The sequence below is a fragment of the Halichondria panicea genome, chromosome 1 (assembly GCF_963675165.1).
Source record: "Halichondria panicea chromosome 1, odHalPani1.1, whole genome shotgun sequence".
Lineage (NCBI taxonomy): Eukaryota > Metazoa > Porifera > Demospongiae > Suberitida > Halichondriidae > Halichondria > Halichondria panicea.
This window is the reverse complement of record NC_087377.1, coordinates 11,463,526-11,478,524: the sequence shown is the minus strand read 5'-3', so window position 1 is coordinate 11,478,524 and position 14,999 is coordinate 11,463,526. Positions and strand designations below refer to the sequence as shown.

Here is a 14,999-nt window from a genome sequence, read left to right as displayed (position 1 = left end):
GCAAGAAAAACAATAGATTATTGAGAGCTATAAGGTATATATAATGCACATACTACCACACATGCACCGAGACGTAGTTATAATAACTTTCGAGTTTGGTTCAAAAGATTTTATTACTCGATTGAGGAAGTCAGAAAAACCACGGTATAATAATGAAAGTTTTATTGCTATTGAATATTAAAATAAAGAGTGAACGAGGTTCACAGTCCTATTGGTCCATACGCCTAGTTAGTGTTCAGTTCAATCTTCTCTTTGGGTGACACCTCTTCATAAACAGGACCAGCTAGTGTAGTGGGTCCTACGTTAACTTGTCCTTCAGTTGCCGGGGAGTACACTGCTTTCTTATGAGAGAAAACATGCATCACTAGGAGTCCAGTGAGGAATCCAATGACTAGAGTGAGAATGAAAGTGATGACCACACTGATAGCGACAGTTGCAGAAGTGGAGAACAAAGGAGCGACAGTAGAAACTGTGAGATGGAATATAGTAGATAGCAAACAATTACAAAGCTCATCACCTTCGGTCATAAGTACACAAATGATTGCCTCAGGCTCTGTGCTCCAGACTCCAGCATTAGTGCAAGTGACGTTGTTAGGTCCAGTCAGTGAGAGTCTACTGTCACACTGGTAAGTCAGCACTGTTTCCTCCGACACTATCTCGTTCAACCTCTCATAGTCCACTATACCACCGTTGCAAGGCTCAAGAGGAAGAGAGCAGTTGACTATAGGGACGGTCAGATAATGACTATGAGTACATGTTTGTATCTCAATCAGCTCAACACGAGCACTCAATAACCTGCCATTGAATACTAAGAAAGTGTGGAACGAAAGTAAGCTAATACAAGTCATAGAAATTATAGAATGAAGGAAATCAAAAATCCTCTGAACAAGGCCAAGCCAACTTAATTACACGCTTCACGAATGCAAGCGAGTCACTTTTTGCTAAAAAACACCCACAACCACCCACTCCATAAGGTTACCACAAAACTCAGTGTGGTTTAGGAAGCCTAACAATTTAAGAGTCTAAAAACTCCCACTCTCCAGATTTTTTTACTGGCCTGCCTAGAAGTTGGCTTGGCCCAACTACATTTCACCTGGCCTCTCTCTGCACACCAAGCTCCCAGGATTGTCCACCCACTCTCCCCTACCCCCCACATCAGTGCATGTGCTGGTCCTCACATCAGGAGGGAACAGTCCCTCATCACAGCGATAGATGACTTGTGAACTCAGTGAGAAGGGTGGTGTCCCACCATTGATGTCCAAACTACCTCTAGATGGTATAGCAGGAGAACCACAGCTGACTTGGGGAACTAATGCATGAGATCAACATTTCTTTTAGATAGTGCCCATGTATGATACCTGTAACTGGACTGCTTCAGTCGAAGGTCTCAGGGTCAGGAGACCACCCACTACTACCACAGGTTGAGGTTCTCACTTCACTGTCTCCACTGCAAGTGAAGGTGAGCATGGATCCACCAATAGTGACAGGAGGTGTGTTGGTGATAAGCATCCCAACAGCAGTAGATGGTGTAGGGCATATCACTGCATTGATTTAAAGATAAGGAACGAGTATAATTATATGTATGTTTTATGACCATGAAATGGCTTACTTAGATCCACAATTTGACTTTCTTGACTCATTCCAGCACAGTTGACAGCTCTGATGGTCACATTGTAGGGAGTGTTGTAGGAGACAACTATTTGTGCAAAGGTGGTCTCCACTATGATTGGTGATCCAGAGAGAGGTACCGGTGTTGGGGAGATGGTGAGGAAATAGCTGACAGACACACCACCAGTAGAGGAGGGAGCTTCCCAGTCCAGAGTGATATTAGAAGAACTGGGTTGATTTTTAGTGGAGGATACTTCTGTGTTAAGTTGAGGGGAGGGTGGATCTGTGGATCCATTAATCACAACGTCATGTTACAAACAAATAACTCACCAGCCACAGTGACAGTGAGAGAACTCTCTTGTGAGCTCACTCCACCACACGATACCATATAACCATTCACAGTAGATGCCTGAGACAGTGAGATGAGAGTGGCAGTAACCATTCCCCAAGTGCCAAGTGCCAGTGTCAGTGAGAATATCATGAAATACTCCTTGTGTCACATCAATGTTGACAGAACTCAAGGTGATAGTGATATCGGCTCCTTGACCTGGTAGAGTGATTTCCCATACAGTACAGGTGAAGTTTACAGTGTCGTCAGGACACCACACAGTGGAGTTGGGTGTCAAAGTTGCTATATACAAAAGATAGTTGAACTCTTTAATCAATGGTATAAAATTATATCCTCTATGGAATAATTATAATGTTTACTTTTTCACTTATTAAAGGCTTACTAGATCTAGTTAGAGCGGACTTAATTACACTACTATACATAATTATACATGTGATAAGTCAAGGCATAGGCCTACCTTCTACCTGTTGCCATAAAAAAGTTAACAATACTAGAGTGAGAGCAAACATCGGTCCAGCGTCCTTGTTACAAGACTTGTATTTAGAATTAACTACCTCTGCGCGCACTCAGTATCCCACCGGTTATAATTATAGGATAATGAAATCACCGCCTCAATGGAAGTTTCAAAGCTATTATAAAGCTAATACTAGCTATTAGCAATAGCTTTTATATAATATTCATCAGTGGCGGATATCAAGTAGGGTGCTGATGCAAAAGTCAAGGAAACACACGGGCGCGCATTTTCGGGGCACGCCCTACTGTGCAAATAATGGTTGTAGATTGCAAGACCCTTTAGAACAGTAGTCTTGTCTCACTCATTGTGTAGTGGATCTTTACCGTCTTGGATGATATGAGTTGCAGCTGGCTTCAGTGAGCATTACTGTTAATTTAAGCATAATTATTGTGGTTCCTCATAAATAAATATTCACGAGTTTTATTTCTTCAACATTAATTTTTCTCTTTTGCAGGTTCAAAGATCTGCTGTGCTTATAATTGTTGTACCACTATATATTTCTATTGCTACTGTTTTGTGTAAGATTGCCATGATTATGAAGATGTGCATGAATGAGACAAGTTACAAGAGGACAATTCCGACCTATTAAACCAATCCGGCGGAGCCTGAGCGCTGCCGTGCGAGATACCACCTGCAGGACGACGGGTAAGGGACAGTGATGGTGTCTCTGAGGACTCAGAGGAGTGGTGTGGACCAAGATTTTGCTGCGTGCTCTGGGATAGTCTGGGGGCCAGTACCTAATAGCTCGGGGGCAAAATTAAGAGAGCTAGGATCTTTCTCTCTTTCCCCGGCCTCCCCCCCCCCCCCCCATGGGCCAGGCCGTGTGGGTGGGTAAGGATCATTAATGGAACAACTTCCAAACAGATATAAGGCTGCAGCATGCAATGAAGAATATACGCAAGGTGTTGTTCAGCTTCTGCAACTGTGTGTTGTGTCCACCTACTTGGGACAGCAAGATAATCCTGATAAAAACTGCTGTGATCATAAAGGTTGAAAGCAAAACTGTTACAAAAACAATCGTAACCATTATAATTATTGAGTAAACAATCAAGTAGCATAATTATTATAGCTATAGCATGCTACTCTGCATTTGATTTCTCCATAAGCTAATGTAGGGCAAGATAGTCATTACATAATCTCAACCACTTTCATTGTCTCACTTGTCATAAACCAATTAAATGATCATAATGATATTCATGGGTAATACACCTTGTGCGGGCAATTATCGGTCCCAGAAATTCCTGGATCAATTAGACAAGTTGTACATTGGAACTTGACCGAGCGTTCTTTCAGACAACGAACGGCCTGGTCTCGAGGCTAGTGCAATACCTCCAACCGTCAACCTCAACTTGCTATTATAGACAGTCTCGCACATCTTTTCAAACTGAATTAGAGAAGTATAGCAATGCTCCAATACTAAATTGCATTGTCCGCAGAGATTGACTCATAAAGCATTTATAGATGGCTACCGTGTAGCGGGTAATTTTAGGGGGACAAAATATTTGTGGTTAAGCAATATTGAGACATTTCGTGGGTAATACTTTCGTGGTTGGAGCTTGCACTGTAGGTAAAGGTAGGCAAGTTCGCTTCATTCGTGGGTAAATATTCGTGGTCAGACCCTCAACCACAAAAACCACGAATATTTTGCCCCACGAAAATTACCCTCTATACGGTATTGAAACCTGGAGGTTTCACTGTATATACATGCAGTCACTTAATTATCCTAACTTCAGTCATGATAATTATGCTGTTTCAGTACCAATATTTATGTATGTGCTGTGATTCATTTCCTTTAGATTAATTGTTGCTTATTTTGTTGATAAAACATGTGATGGTTTTAATGAACAGATGTACTTATGCTCAAACTATACAACGTAAAGTTGTACTAATCTAACTTAAACGAGCATGCTGACTATAAAATAATTATATAGCTAATGTTGGGTGGAAAATAAAATACACAGTTCACAGTCCTACCGGTCCATACGCCTGGTTAGTGGTCAGTTCTATCTCCTCTTTAGGTGACACCTCCTCATAAACAGGACCAGCTGGTGCAGTGGTTCTTACACTAGTTTGTCCTTCAGTTGCTGGGGAGTATACCGCCTTCTTACGAGAGAAAACATGTATCACTAGGAGTCCAGTGAGGAATCCAATGACTATAGTGATAATGAAAGTGATGACCACACTGATAGCGACAGTTTCAAAAGTGGAGAACAAGGGAGCAACAGTAGAAACTGTGAGATGAGATAGTATACGTATATGCAGGTACTATGGGATAGCAAACAATTACAAAGCTCATCACCTTCAGTCATAAGTACACACTTCATTGCCTCAGGCTCAGTGCTCCAGACTCCAGCATTAGTGCAAGTGATGTTGTTGGGTCCAGTCAGTGATAGTCCATTGTCACACTGGTAAGTCAGCACTGTTCCCTCCAACACTGTGTCGTTCAACCTCTCATAGTCCACTATAGCACTGTTGCAGGGCTCAGCAGGAAGAGAGCAGTTGACTATATGGACGGTCAACGTAAGCTAATACAATTGTACGTATATAGAATGAACTTTTTCAAAGGAATCAAAAAATTGCCTCTAAACAGCTACGTTTTACCTGGCCTCTCCCTGCACACCAAGCTCCCAGGATTCTCCACCCACTCTCCACTACCCTCTACATCAGTACATATGCTGGTTCTCACATCAGGGGGGAATAGTCCCTCATCACAGCGATAGATGACCTCTGAACCCAGTGAGAAGGGTGGTGTCCTACTACTGATGTCCACACTACCTCTAGACGGTGCAGCAGGAGAACCACAGGTGACTGGGGGATCTAATGCATGAGATCAACATTCCTTTTAGAGAGTTAATTGCCCATGCATGTATGATACCTGTAACTGGCCGTGGAATGCCACAGTCAAAGGTCCCAGGGTTAGGAGACCACCCACTACTGCCACAGGTTGAGGTTCTCACTTCACTGTCTCCACTGCAAGTGAAGGTGAGCATGGATCCACCAATAGTGACAGGAGGTGTGTTGGTGATGGTCACACCAGCAGCACAGTAGACGGTGTGGGGCACACCACTGTGTATTACAGAGAAGGAATGTAAACAATGTATTATGATCATAAATAACTTACCCAGATTCACAATTCTAGTTTCACTCATTCCAACACAGTTGACAGCTCTGATTGTTAGATTGTAGGGAGCGTTGTAGGAGACAGTTATCTGTGCCGAGATAGTCTCCACGGTGACTGGTGACCCGGAGAGAGGTGTTGGGGAGATGATGAGGACATAGCTGACAGATACACCACCAGTAGAGGAGGGAGGGTCCCAATTCAGAGAGACAATGGATGAGCTGGGTTGATTTAGAGAGGAGGATATATTGGGGTTTAATGGAGAAGTTGAATTACCTGTGTGTAAACATAAGCAGTGCTAGATTGATAATAAAGATATAATAGCTACTCACCAGCAACCAATATTGTCTGTAGTTCAACATTAATACTATTTAAATTGAAAACAGAACAGGTGACATTGCTACCATCCAGTACAGACACTTCACTGAGGTTGATGAGAGTGGACGTCAGAGTTCCACCATCATTGATCACAAGAACAGCCTCAAACATTATCACTCCAGATCGAAATGTGTCCCTTCGACCAACATCAGAACCAATGAAGATTGTACTTTGTACTGACATCAACCCACATTCTGCTGGAGGTTCCACTTGCCATCTCAATGCAGTACCAGTACCAGAGCATGTGAACAGAACTGCCTCTTCAGGACACGCCACACTCGTGTTGGACACTAGAGAGGCCTCTGTTGAAATGGAACAGGTTCAATCAAACATCCAAATACACTCTTCAGTTGTTATTCATACCTCCCATCTGAGAGTTAATCATCACCACTAACAGAAGATACTTGAAGTTGATCACTAACAAGTTCACCATCATTATTTTTAGACTCGCAAGCCACTCCCTTTTCTCTGATTGGACGGGGGCGGGAGAAAAGGGACTGGTGACTCTGGGCTACAGCTTGTGTAAATCAGGAATGCTATTAAATATTAATGTCACGTGCAAATTATCCAATTTATTCTGATCTGTCAAAAGCTAAAGACACACAGAAGACAAGTATACAGCTACAGATCTATCTAGCCAGCCTTTTGATTTTATAGATCCTTGTACCAGTGTCTGTTGTGCCACAACTTGTGGATTAGCATGGAACAGCTGATGAACGTAGAAATCTTGGCAGTCCTTCTTTGAACCGAGGAGTGGCAGCGATTTAAGACAGCTTGTACAAGTCTGACTACTCTCAATTCAACTGCTGCCGTCTGCCATTATCTGTCTTGTATTGTACAGGTTATTAAAAGCTTTAGGCAACCAATGACTTTCGGCTGCCAGTTCTCATCACGTAAAACTAAAACAAGCTAATCTCTGCTGGTGTCTTAGATGACTATATCCTAGCTGAATGCCTGATGATGTTATTACTCCATCATCTTCTCTTTTCTAGCACTAGCATCCATTCTTAAACTGTAGCTAAGAAGCCCGCGATCACTTTTGCAGGCTACGCAATTCTACTTAACCTCACGCAATTTTTGGATCACGTGGAAAAATCAATGAATAATCTCTACCCAAATTCTGGTAGAGACACAAAATGTGTCCCAGAGTCACCAGTCCCTTTTCTCCCGCCCCCGTCCAATCAGAGAAAAGGGAGTGGCTTGCGAGTCTACATTATTTTAACAGGACATAATTATAGAGACAAGTAATAGTGCAAAAGCTAATTGTGACATCTTTACCTATTGCTATGTGCTCCTGTCATGAGACAGTGGGTTATTGGGTGTGGGTATTACATGCATATAAAACGTTGTGTCTGTTGTGTTTAGTACTAATTTACCATATATAATTGTACGAGTGGTTTTAAAGTTCCAATCTGGAGTTTTTATGCATGCCAAAAGGAAAGATTGTAACTTCTGTTTAATAATTTAATATGGTATGTGATGTACGTCTTACTGTAGGCTATAGATGTTTATGGTACAGTCAGTGGGGTATGGGATGAAAGTAACATAACTTAATTGTATGTGTGGTATAGATATAAGCAATATTATAATTACACTGTTAAAAATGGGTAGTTACAATAGCACCCAAAGTGCTCTGCCAACACTCACCTAATGGTGCTATCACAACACTAAGAGTGCAGTCGTAACTGCTACGTGTTACTAGAACAATAAAGGGTGCTATTATACACTTAAAAGTGCTTGTGGAACACTTTAAACAGTGTTGTGCATGCACTTACCTAGTTGTTAAAATCATATTACTCTAACTACAGATGGTGTTACTCAAATAAGAATTGTGTGATTGTAGCACTATACATGGTGCAATGTAAGCACCTCTACAAATCACCTGCATGCAAATCAAGGCCAGTCTATAATGATTCGTGTAGTTGCATGTGTAAATAAATAGTTGCTTATATAGTAACAAACCCGTTCCATTAAAATAGTTGAATCTGGTATAATTATTATACCTTTGTATTCAAGCATGCAAGTAGATTATAATTATAGTCACCTTATTTATTATACTTATTCAGTATAAATTTTAATCACATGCGTAATTATGTATACAGGGGTGAAGCAGCACACTTGTACTGATGACGGAACAATCGGCCCTGTGAGGAACTTTCCAAGAAAAAATTAGTGCACTTTTCAAGTGTACCGGCAATATTTTAGCTATTCAGTATTTATAACTTATGTGATGAACCAGTACTAGTTATCATTATTAGTTACTGTAAAACTATGTGTTTGAAGTTGCAACATCTATTGAGGACTAGACTATGTGCATGTCACGCTAACGGACAAATTAATGCCCAACAATAATTATTAACAATTCAATCGTCTGAAACTGAATCATACATCCTGTATTTAGCAAAGTAGCTGGCTTATAGTGTGTTCTTTCTACTCGTACAGTTGCCCTGCAAATTTAACTCTTACTTTGCTCCCACCCCTCCCCTCTTCCATGCAAGGGCATACACTGATGATATGATCATAATTAATTGATGAGCACAGACTCAAATGCGTGGTGGGTAGCCAAGACTACATAAACAAAACAAAACGTGGGTGGTAGACGTGCAGCACTGATCTCACGTGAACCTTGTGATAGACAGCTGCCTGCATGAGAGTCTCTGCACACAGCTGCGTGCACCTTAACTGTACGAAGGCGCCAGGCCTACTCTAGCTCTGTACTGTGCTCTGGTACTACATGGACTAAGTTGCTAGATGTACTACACTGCAAGATGGCACACTGCTTTGACTCGGAACTATAGAGTAAGTTGCTGCAAAACCATTGTTGTGCTAAAAAGCTTGACATAGACAGACTGCAAGTCTACTACTCACTACTATAATTGTAACTATATAATAATTCTTGTTGGGCTTTGTGGGCAGCTGTCCGTCAGTCTGATATGTTGGGCTTTGTGGGCAGCTGTCCGTCAGTCTGATATGTTGGGCTTTGTGGGCAGCTGTCCGTCCGTCTGATATGCTGGGCTTTGTGGACAGCTGTCCGTCCGTTTGATATGCTGGGCTTTATGGGCAGCTGTCCGTCAGTCTGATATGTTGGGCTTTGTGGGCAGCTGTCCGTCCGTCTGATATGCTGGGCTTTGTGGGCAGCTGTCCGTCAGTCTGATATGTTGGGCTTTGTGGGCAGCTGTCCGTCAGTCTGATATGTTGGGCTTTGTGGGCAGCTGTCCGTCAGTGTGATATGTTGGGCTTTGTGGGCAGCTGTCCGTCAGTCTGATATGTTGGGCTTTGTGGGCACTTGTCTGTCAGTCTGATATGTTGGGCTTTGTGGGCACGTGTCCGTCAGTTAGATGTATGTTGAGCGTTAGGAACACTTTCCTGTCAGACTGGTTTTTCACACGTATCTACATTTGCATACAAATCATCATAATTATAATTTTTGTCTTCCAATTATTGTTAAATTAATTTCCAATGACAACAAGATAATGGTTGTTTCTTACAAAATTATCGCATCGTAAGAGCTATAGGTACTCTTTTCATGCAGGGTTCATGGAGTCGAGCTATTTAAACGAGGTTAAAGAATATGCGTCGCAAATTGAGATTCAATATCTGTCCAAAGATAAACCACTGCTCTTTAAAAGGAATAGTCCAAAAACAAAGCGTAACAAAGGTGCTATCAGGAGTGATATGATCGACCAGCAGTTACAGATGTGCGTATATACTTACCTTCTATCCATCACTGACCGATTATGTCTATGTAAGTTCACTATTAATCATTATTGTGTTCAAGCATATAGCTGTAAATGTTTGCAGTAGTAATAGAATTTTTTGAAATTACAGGAAAAGATACCTATAGATTTACTTTTGAGGTAAATTGGAAAGAATTCGAACAAAAGAGAACAATGTTAAGCTACAGGAGCTGGTCGAAGACTATGCAGTCACTGGTGCAGTCACAATCTAATGGTAAATAGAAACCTATATCTTCAAACACATTTTTTTTTATTCAGTTCTGAAGATAATACTGTAAGAAGAAGGATACAGTACAAATGATATTTGTCAAGCTGCTGCTCCACGTATGTAATGCATAAACAGTTACAAATACTTGATACTTGAGAACAGATTCTTCTATTGCCCTTGAATTCATCCTGTGTGGGGGGGTATATGCTTATTATAACGAGAATAACCCTGTCATCATACATATATAATTATACACAGTAATGCATGCACACTGGATATTTGGAAGAGGTGACAACAGTTGTTAAAGTGTTAGGCTTTCGGCTTATTTGAATAATTGTCTCCTACTCACTTATATCACTGCCTACTGTTTTTGTGAGCCCCATCCTTATCCCATCATAATATATACATGCAGGTGGATGACATGCAACGTTCGTTCAAGGTAGAAAAAGTGCTATTGAATCTGGATCAATGAACTACTTCGTCATCGTAGAGAAAGAAGTGTATGAAGTAGATTCATTCTATGAAACTCTTGTACTATGTTTTTGACATTTTAGTACCCACGTGCATGTCTGCATGGCACCCTTTTATTTTTTATTTTTAAGGTCCCGAACTGCCTAAGTGTATTGTGGTCGTAGTTATTAAACACTTTATGAGGTTATAGGCATACATATCTTCATACTTTTATTGTATGCTATCGTGATGCATATCATTATACACATGCTATAATTATGTTACGTCATTTAAGTCAAGTGCATGAGCTTATCGAGAATTGCAATAAGCATGCATGCAATATTTTATGCTTTGCATGAAGAGTAGCAATGACAACTGTACCTGTAGTAACAGCAGCACCCATCCCCAGTGCTTTAATAACACCATTGTAGGTGTAGTTGTAAAAGTTACACACAGTTTGGAGTTGCAGTAACTCCAAGAAAGTGCAAGTACAGCACATTTTCATGCTGTTACAACTCCAAAATGAGTGTTTTAATAACATATGAGTGCCATATTTGGTACAATGGTTTTACCTCACTTTTGGGTGTTACAATAGCACCACATTTTTAACAGTGTATATAATTATTGTGGTAATACGGTGCATGGTCATGCATATAGATCTATATACACTACCAGTATAGATAGAAGTGGAAGAGGGATTGGAAACGGAAGCGATTTACATGATGTTTTACATTAAAGTCTACAAAGTGGCTCTGCATGGGACCATCCGTATATACTAAATCACATGCCCTCTGCATGATATAGTATCATATATATATATGTAGAATAAAGAAAATAAGAGCGCTTCTTCATACTTGCATTCCTATATAGTATACCTATAATTATTAGAGAGAAGCAGGTACGAATTCACCATGGACACCTGTATCGAAACAAGGAAATCTAACTTACGAAGTGAGACTATAGAAGACAAACGAATATATTAGACATGCATGCGAATCATAATTGTTATTCCAGGTCTCGTCTTCGCCGCAAACTGAAAAAGAAGTGCCGATGAGATAGACATTATACCCTCATGCATCTCCAGCTCAGCTAGAAGAGTCACAAAACCAGGAAGAGCAACTTCAACCTCAAGAGCCTTTCAGACGGTCTACATAATTATAGACAACCAATTCCCATGCAGATGAACCTTCAATCTAAGGGTGGAGTAATCCACTGGAACTGTAATGATCCAGATCAATCGACCTAAAACTGGCTAGAAGTTCCTTAGCTTTGTAAATTAAAGAAGGTTCCCAATGTACTACATGTGTGTTCTACCCTTGCTGCAATTATCAGCATGTGCATGGAGACATTTAACAAACAACATTCATGTTAATTATACTCTTTGACTGCATGTGCTGTATATAAATACTATAATCATAAGTGTATTATTCCTGAACATATTTTAACAAAACGATAACTATAATATTATTATTAATTGTTGCTGACACAAGCATTGTCATGATTGTTGTGATGGTTGAGATGTATACATTGATTTGTGCTACTGTTTACATTCATGTTAATACTACAATTGTTTATAAAACAACAGACACGATTGATTGAATATAAAGTTGCTATATTGCTATATAAAACCTTGGCTATAATTATGCATGTACAACTGATAAGCTATAAATTATTATGCAGACACTGGATTATATATATAATGCTATAACTTTCACAGTCCTACATATACACTTGTTCATATGCTTGGTTACTGTATAGCTCAATTTCCATTTTGGGTGACACCTCCTCATAAACAAGACCAGCTGGTACAGTGGGTCCTACATTAGCTTGTCCTTCAGTTGCCTTCTTACGGGAGCAAAGGTGCATCACTAAGAGTCCAGTGAGGAATCCAGTGACTAGAGTCACAATGAAAGTGATGATCACACTTATAACGATAGTAGCACCAGCGGATAAGGTGGTAGCCTCGAGTTGTTCGCCTAACCGTTATAAAAGTGAAAACTCGGCCTGGGATCGAGGCTAATAAGATGGTGGAAATATAATCTATGGAGAAGGTAAACAAATTGATAGGAAATTAACTGTTAACAAAAGCGCTATACTCACATTCAAGTACACACACGATTGCCTCAGGCTCAGTACTCCAGACACCAGCATTAGTGCAAGCGATGGTGTTGGGTCCAGTCAGTGAGAGTCCATTGTCACACTGCATGGTAAGTCAGCACTGTTCCCTCCGATACTGTCTCATTCAAACTCTCATAGTTCACTATAGTTCCGTTGGATGGCTTTTTGGGTAGAGGCAGTTGACTGCGGTGAAACGTAAATTAATACACACAAAAAGTTTAGCCAATGACATTCTCACCAGGCATGTCTCTGCATGTGATGTTCGTGTCCGGCTTCCAAGTTCCCATTCCACCCATATTTTCACACGTACTGGACATATCACCAGCTGGGAATAGTCCCTTGTCACAATATAAGTTTACCACTGAGTCTATCGAAAAGGGTGCACTGTAAAAAATGATTGAAAAAAAGTGCGGTGGACACACTAAAACCGTCGCATATAGCACGCTTTTTTGAAAAAGTGTGCTATATGCGACGGTTTTAGTGTGCTCACCGCACTTTTTTTTTTACAGTGTGATGTCCGGCCCTTAACGTCCACACTGCTTCTGGAAGGTGTGACAGGAAAGCCACAGGTGACATCTGAGAGGAGGGGCTTTATAGTAACAATCATGATAGTGATCATGATTCACCCCGAGGGACAGAGGTAACTGGTAGGATCAGGTGACCACCGTCCATCATTCTCACAGGTTGCTGGTACTGTCTCTCCATTGCAAGTGAAGCTCAGTGTTGATCCTACTAGTGCAACTTGATGGAGCACTATTGATGGTCACTCTGTTCGCAGGTGTTGGGTTGGAGTGGCAGGTAACTGCAGCAAACAATATTATACACTAAAAGATCAGCTATATAATAGAAACTAACCAATAGGAAGAATCATCATCATCACATCATTAGACATTAGTATAGGGTGTTTTTTGGGTAATTCAAATTTTAATATGGATAAAGAGACAGTACTTTTTGTTGAAATCTGCTTATGAGTTGTAATTGTAGAATAATGATGTGTAATACTATAATGACTGAATAATAATTGCTATCTTCATATTTTTGCATTTCATGTTATGACCAAATTTAATGTGTCAGGGCTATATTTGGAACCTTTAATTCCCTATAGGGGGGCTAAATTTAATAGTTCTTGACGGCATAATTATAAGCAGATGATGGTTCAGATCCAGCACAAACTTTCAGAGGTATTTAATATAGCAATAGCAGGGAGAGAAATAATTATTATACTCAGCAGCTAATAAAATTTGAGTTATAATTATGCTCTTGCTCTATGCTTTTTGGTGTTTCCTTCAGCCAATCCTAGCAATTTTAACTTAATAGAGGGCCGGGGTTGGTAGATTATGTTGGCATAATAAAATTATAGGCATGCACATGCTGGCATAATGGGCGCATATAATTATAACAATTATGAGAATAACAAGCAGGCAGGTTTTGGAAATACTTGGTGGTTAAGTATCTCCTTGGCGTTCTAGATAGAGTCATGTGGCTATTATTTATAGTTTGATGTTAATCTTGTACAAGTTAAGGACATGGGGTCTAATAGACCGGTCTATGTTGTGCTTTGGAGGAATAATGTGGAAATAATTATAGTCAATGTGAAAAGAATAATAATTATATAGGCTGCTAACTTGAGCATAAAAGAATAGTAATAATTACCTCGAGCATACTCGTATACCGTTTAATTTGTTGATCTGCTGCAAATTAAGACTGTACACGTCCATTGCTGAATAATATAGACATGATCTATAAATTACATAGATCTATTATACTCAGCATGCATGAAGTATTAGTAATGTTGGCATAATTATTTTGGAGGCAACAAAATAATAACAAAGCCAGTTTCCTGCATTCTTGCTATACGGCCTATATAAATATATAACTTTAATACAGCCCAAAATCTACTGCCATGACAATAATATTATGTTTTTTACTTCTCTCTTAGTAATTTCTACTGTTATTTTTGTCGAAGGTAAGTACATTTGTGCAGCCAGCTAGTTTATTTACCGCACGTATTGAATTTGGTACAGCAGCAGAAGTGTACCTAAATGTCAAAAGCGAGGCTTGCTCGGAGAGGGCTAGAGTGCATGAAGCTGATCTGTGAAGGAGTGGATCTCGTAGGATTACGTTGGAGTTACAGTAGCCCTAACTCTACCGAATATGTGAGGATCTTTGAATTTCTTGTGGATGTTTCTCCGCAAATTTTTCTTAGCAATAATTATCACTAATAACAATAATCCTGCATTCTTAAGTGTTCAATTGGTCACTACTATTTCTCGCTCTCCTGAGTCATACATGGCAAATTGGTCATCCATACTAACGGTTGATCTGTTAGCGCTAGAAAAGCAGAACATTACTAGCATAACGTGTGGCGATATCGTTACCTATATGAGGATACTGGTATCTGATATTATAGTCTGCATGGGATCCTGTCAATACGATAATTGTTGCCATCTACCAGCTTGGTGTTTTGACTAGCGTAAAAGTACAACTAAGGAATTTAATTTACAAATTGCTATGGAACC

At 40.1% G+C, this 14,999-nt stretch overlaps 1 protein-coding gene and 2 long non-coding RNA genes across 4 annotated transcripts; 1 reads left to right on the top strand and 2 right to left on the bottom strand.

Annotated features, from left to right (window-relative positions):
• Window positions 1-973: 973 nt before the first annotated feature.
• LOC135347633 (uncharacterized) lies at window positions 974-1,747 on the bottom strand. The gene is made up of 3 exons (XR_010398486.1): window positions 1,610-1,747; window positions 1,359-1,541; window positions 974-1,309 (listed from the first exon to the last, which is right to left on the bottom strand). It is a non-coding gene; the product is annotated as an uncharacterized LOC135347633 (long non-coding RNA).
• A 2,535-nt stretch (window positions 1,748-4,282) lies between these two features.
• On the bottom strand, window positions 4,283-7,165 carry LOC135347341 (sushi, von Willebrand factor type A, EGF and pentraxin domain-containing protein 1-like). Of its 2 annotated transcripts, XM_064545300.1 has the most exons (5): window positions 5,593-5,733; window positions 5,347-5,537; window positions 5,073-5,288; window positions 4,771-4,974; window positions 4,283-4,702 (listed from the first exon to the last, which is right to left on the bottom strand). In XM_064545300.1, exons 2-5 carry the CDS (start codon window positions 5,459-5,461, stop codon window positions 4,434-4,436), a joined length of 804 nt encoding a protein of 267 aa, XP_064401370.1. In that variant the 5' UTR covers window positions 5,462-5,537; window positions 5,593-5,733; the 3' UTR covers window positions 4,283-4,433. The 2 variants fall into 2 exon arrangements, with proteins under 2 accessions (XP_064401370.1, XP_064401378.1); XM_064545308.1 differs by lacking the exons at window positions 4,283-4,702; window positions 4,771-4,974; window positions 5,073-5,288 and adding exons at window positions 5,922-6,269; window positions 6,331-7,165 and having other exon boundaries at window positions 5,359-5,537; window positions 5,593-5,865.
• A 1,219-nt stretch (window positions 7,166-8,384) lies between these two features.
• Window positions 8,385-10,644, top strand: LOC135347531 (uncharacterized). The gene is made up of 5 exons (XR_010398409.1): window positions 8,385-8,766; window positions 9,500-9,712; window positions 9,796-9,918; window positions 9,963-10,028; window positions 10,325-10,644. It is a non-coding gene; the product is annotated as an uncharacterized LOC135347531 (long non-coding RNA).
• Window positions 10,645-14,999: the final 4,355 nt, after the last annotated feature.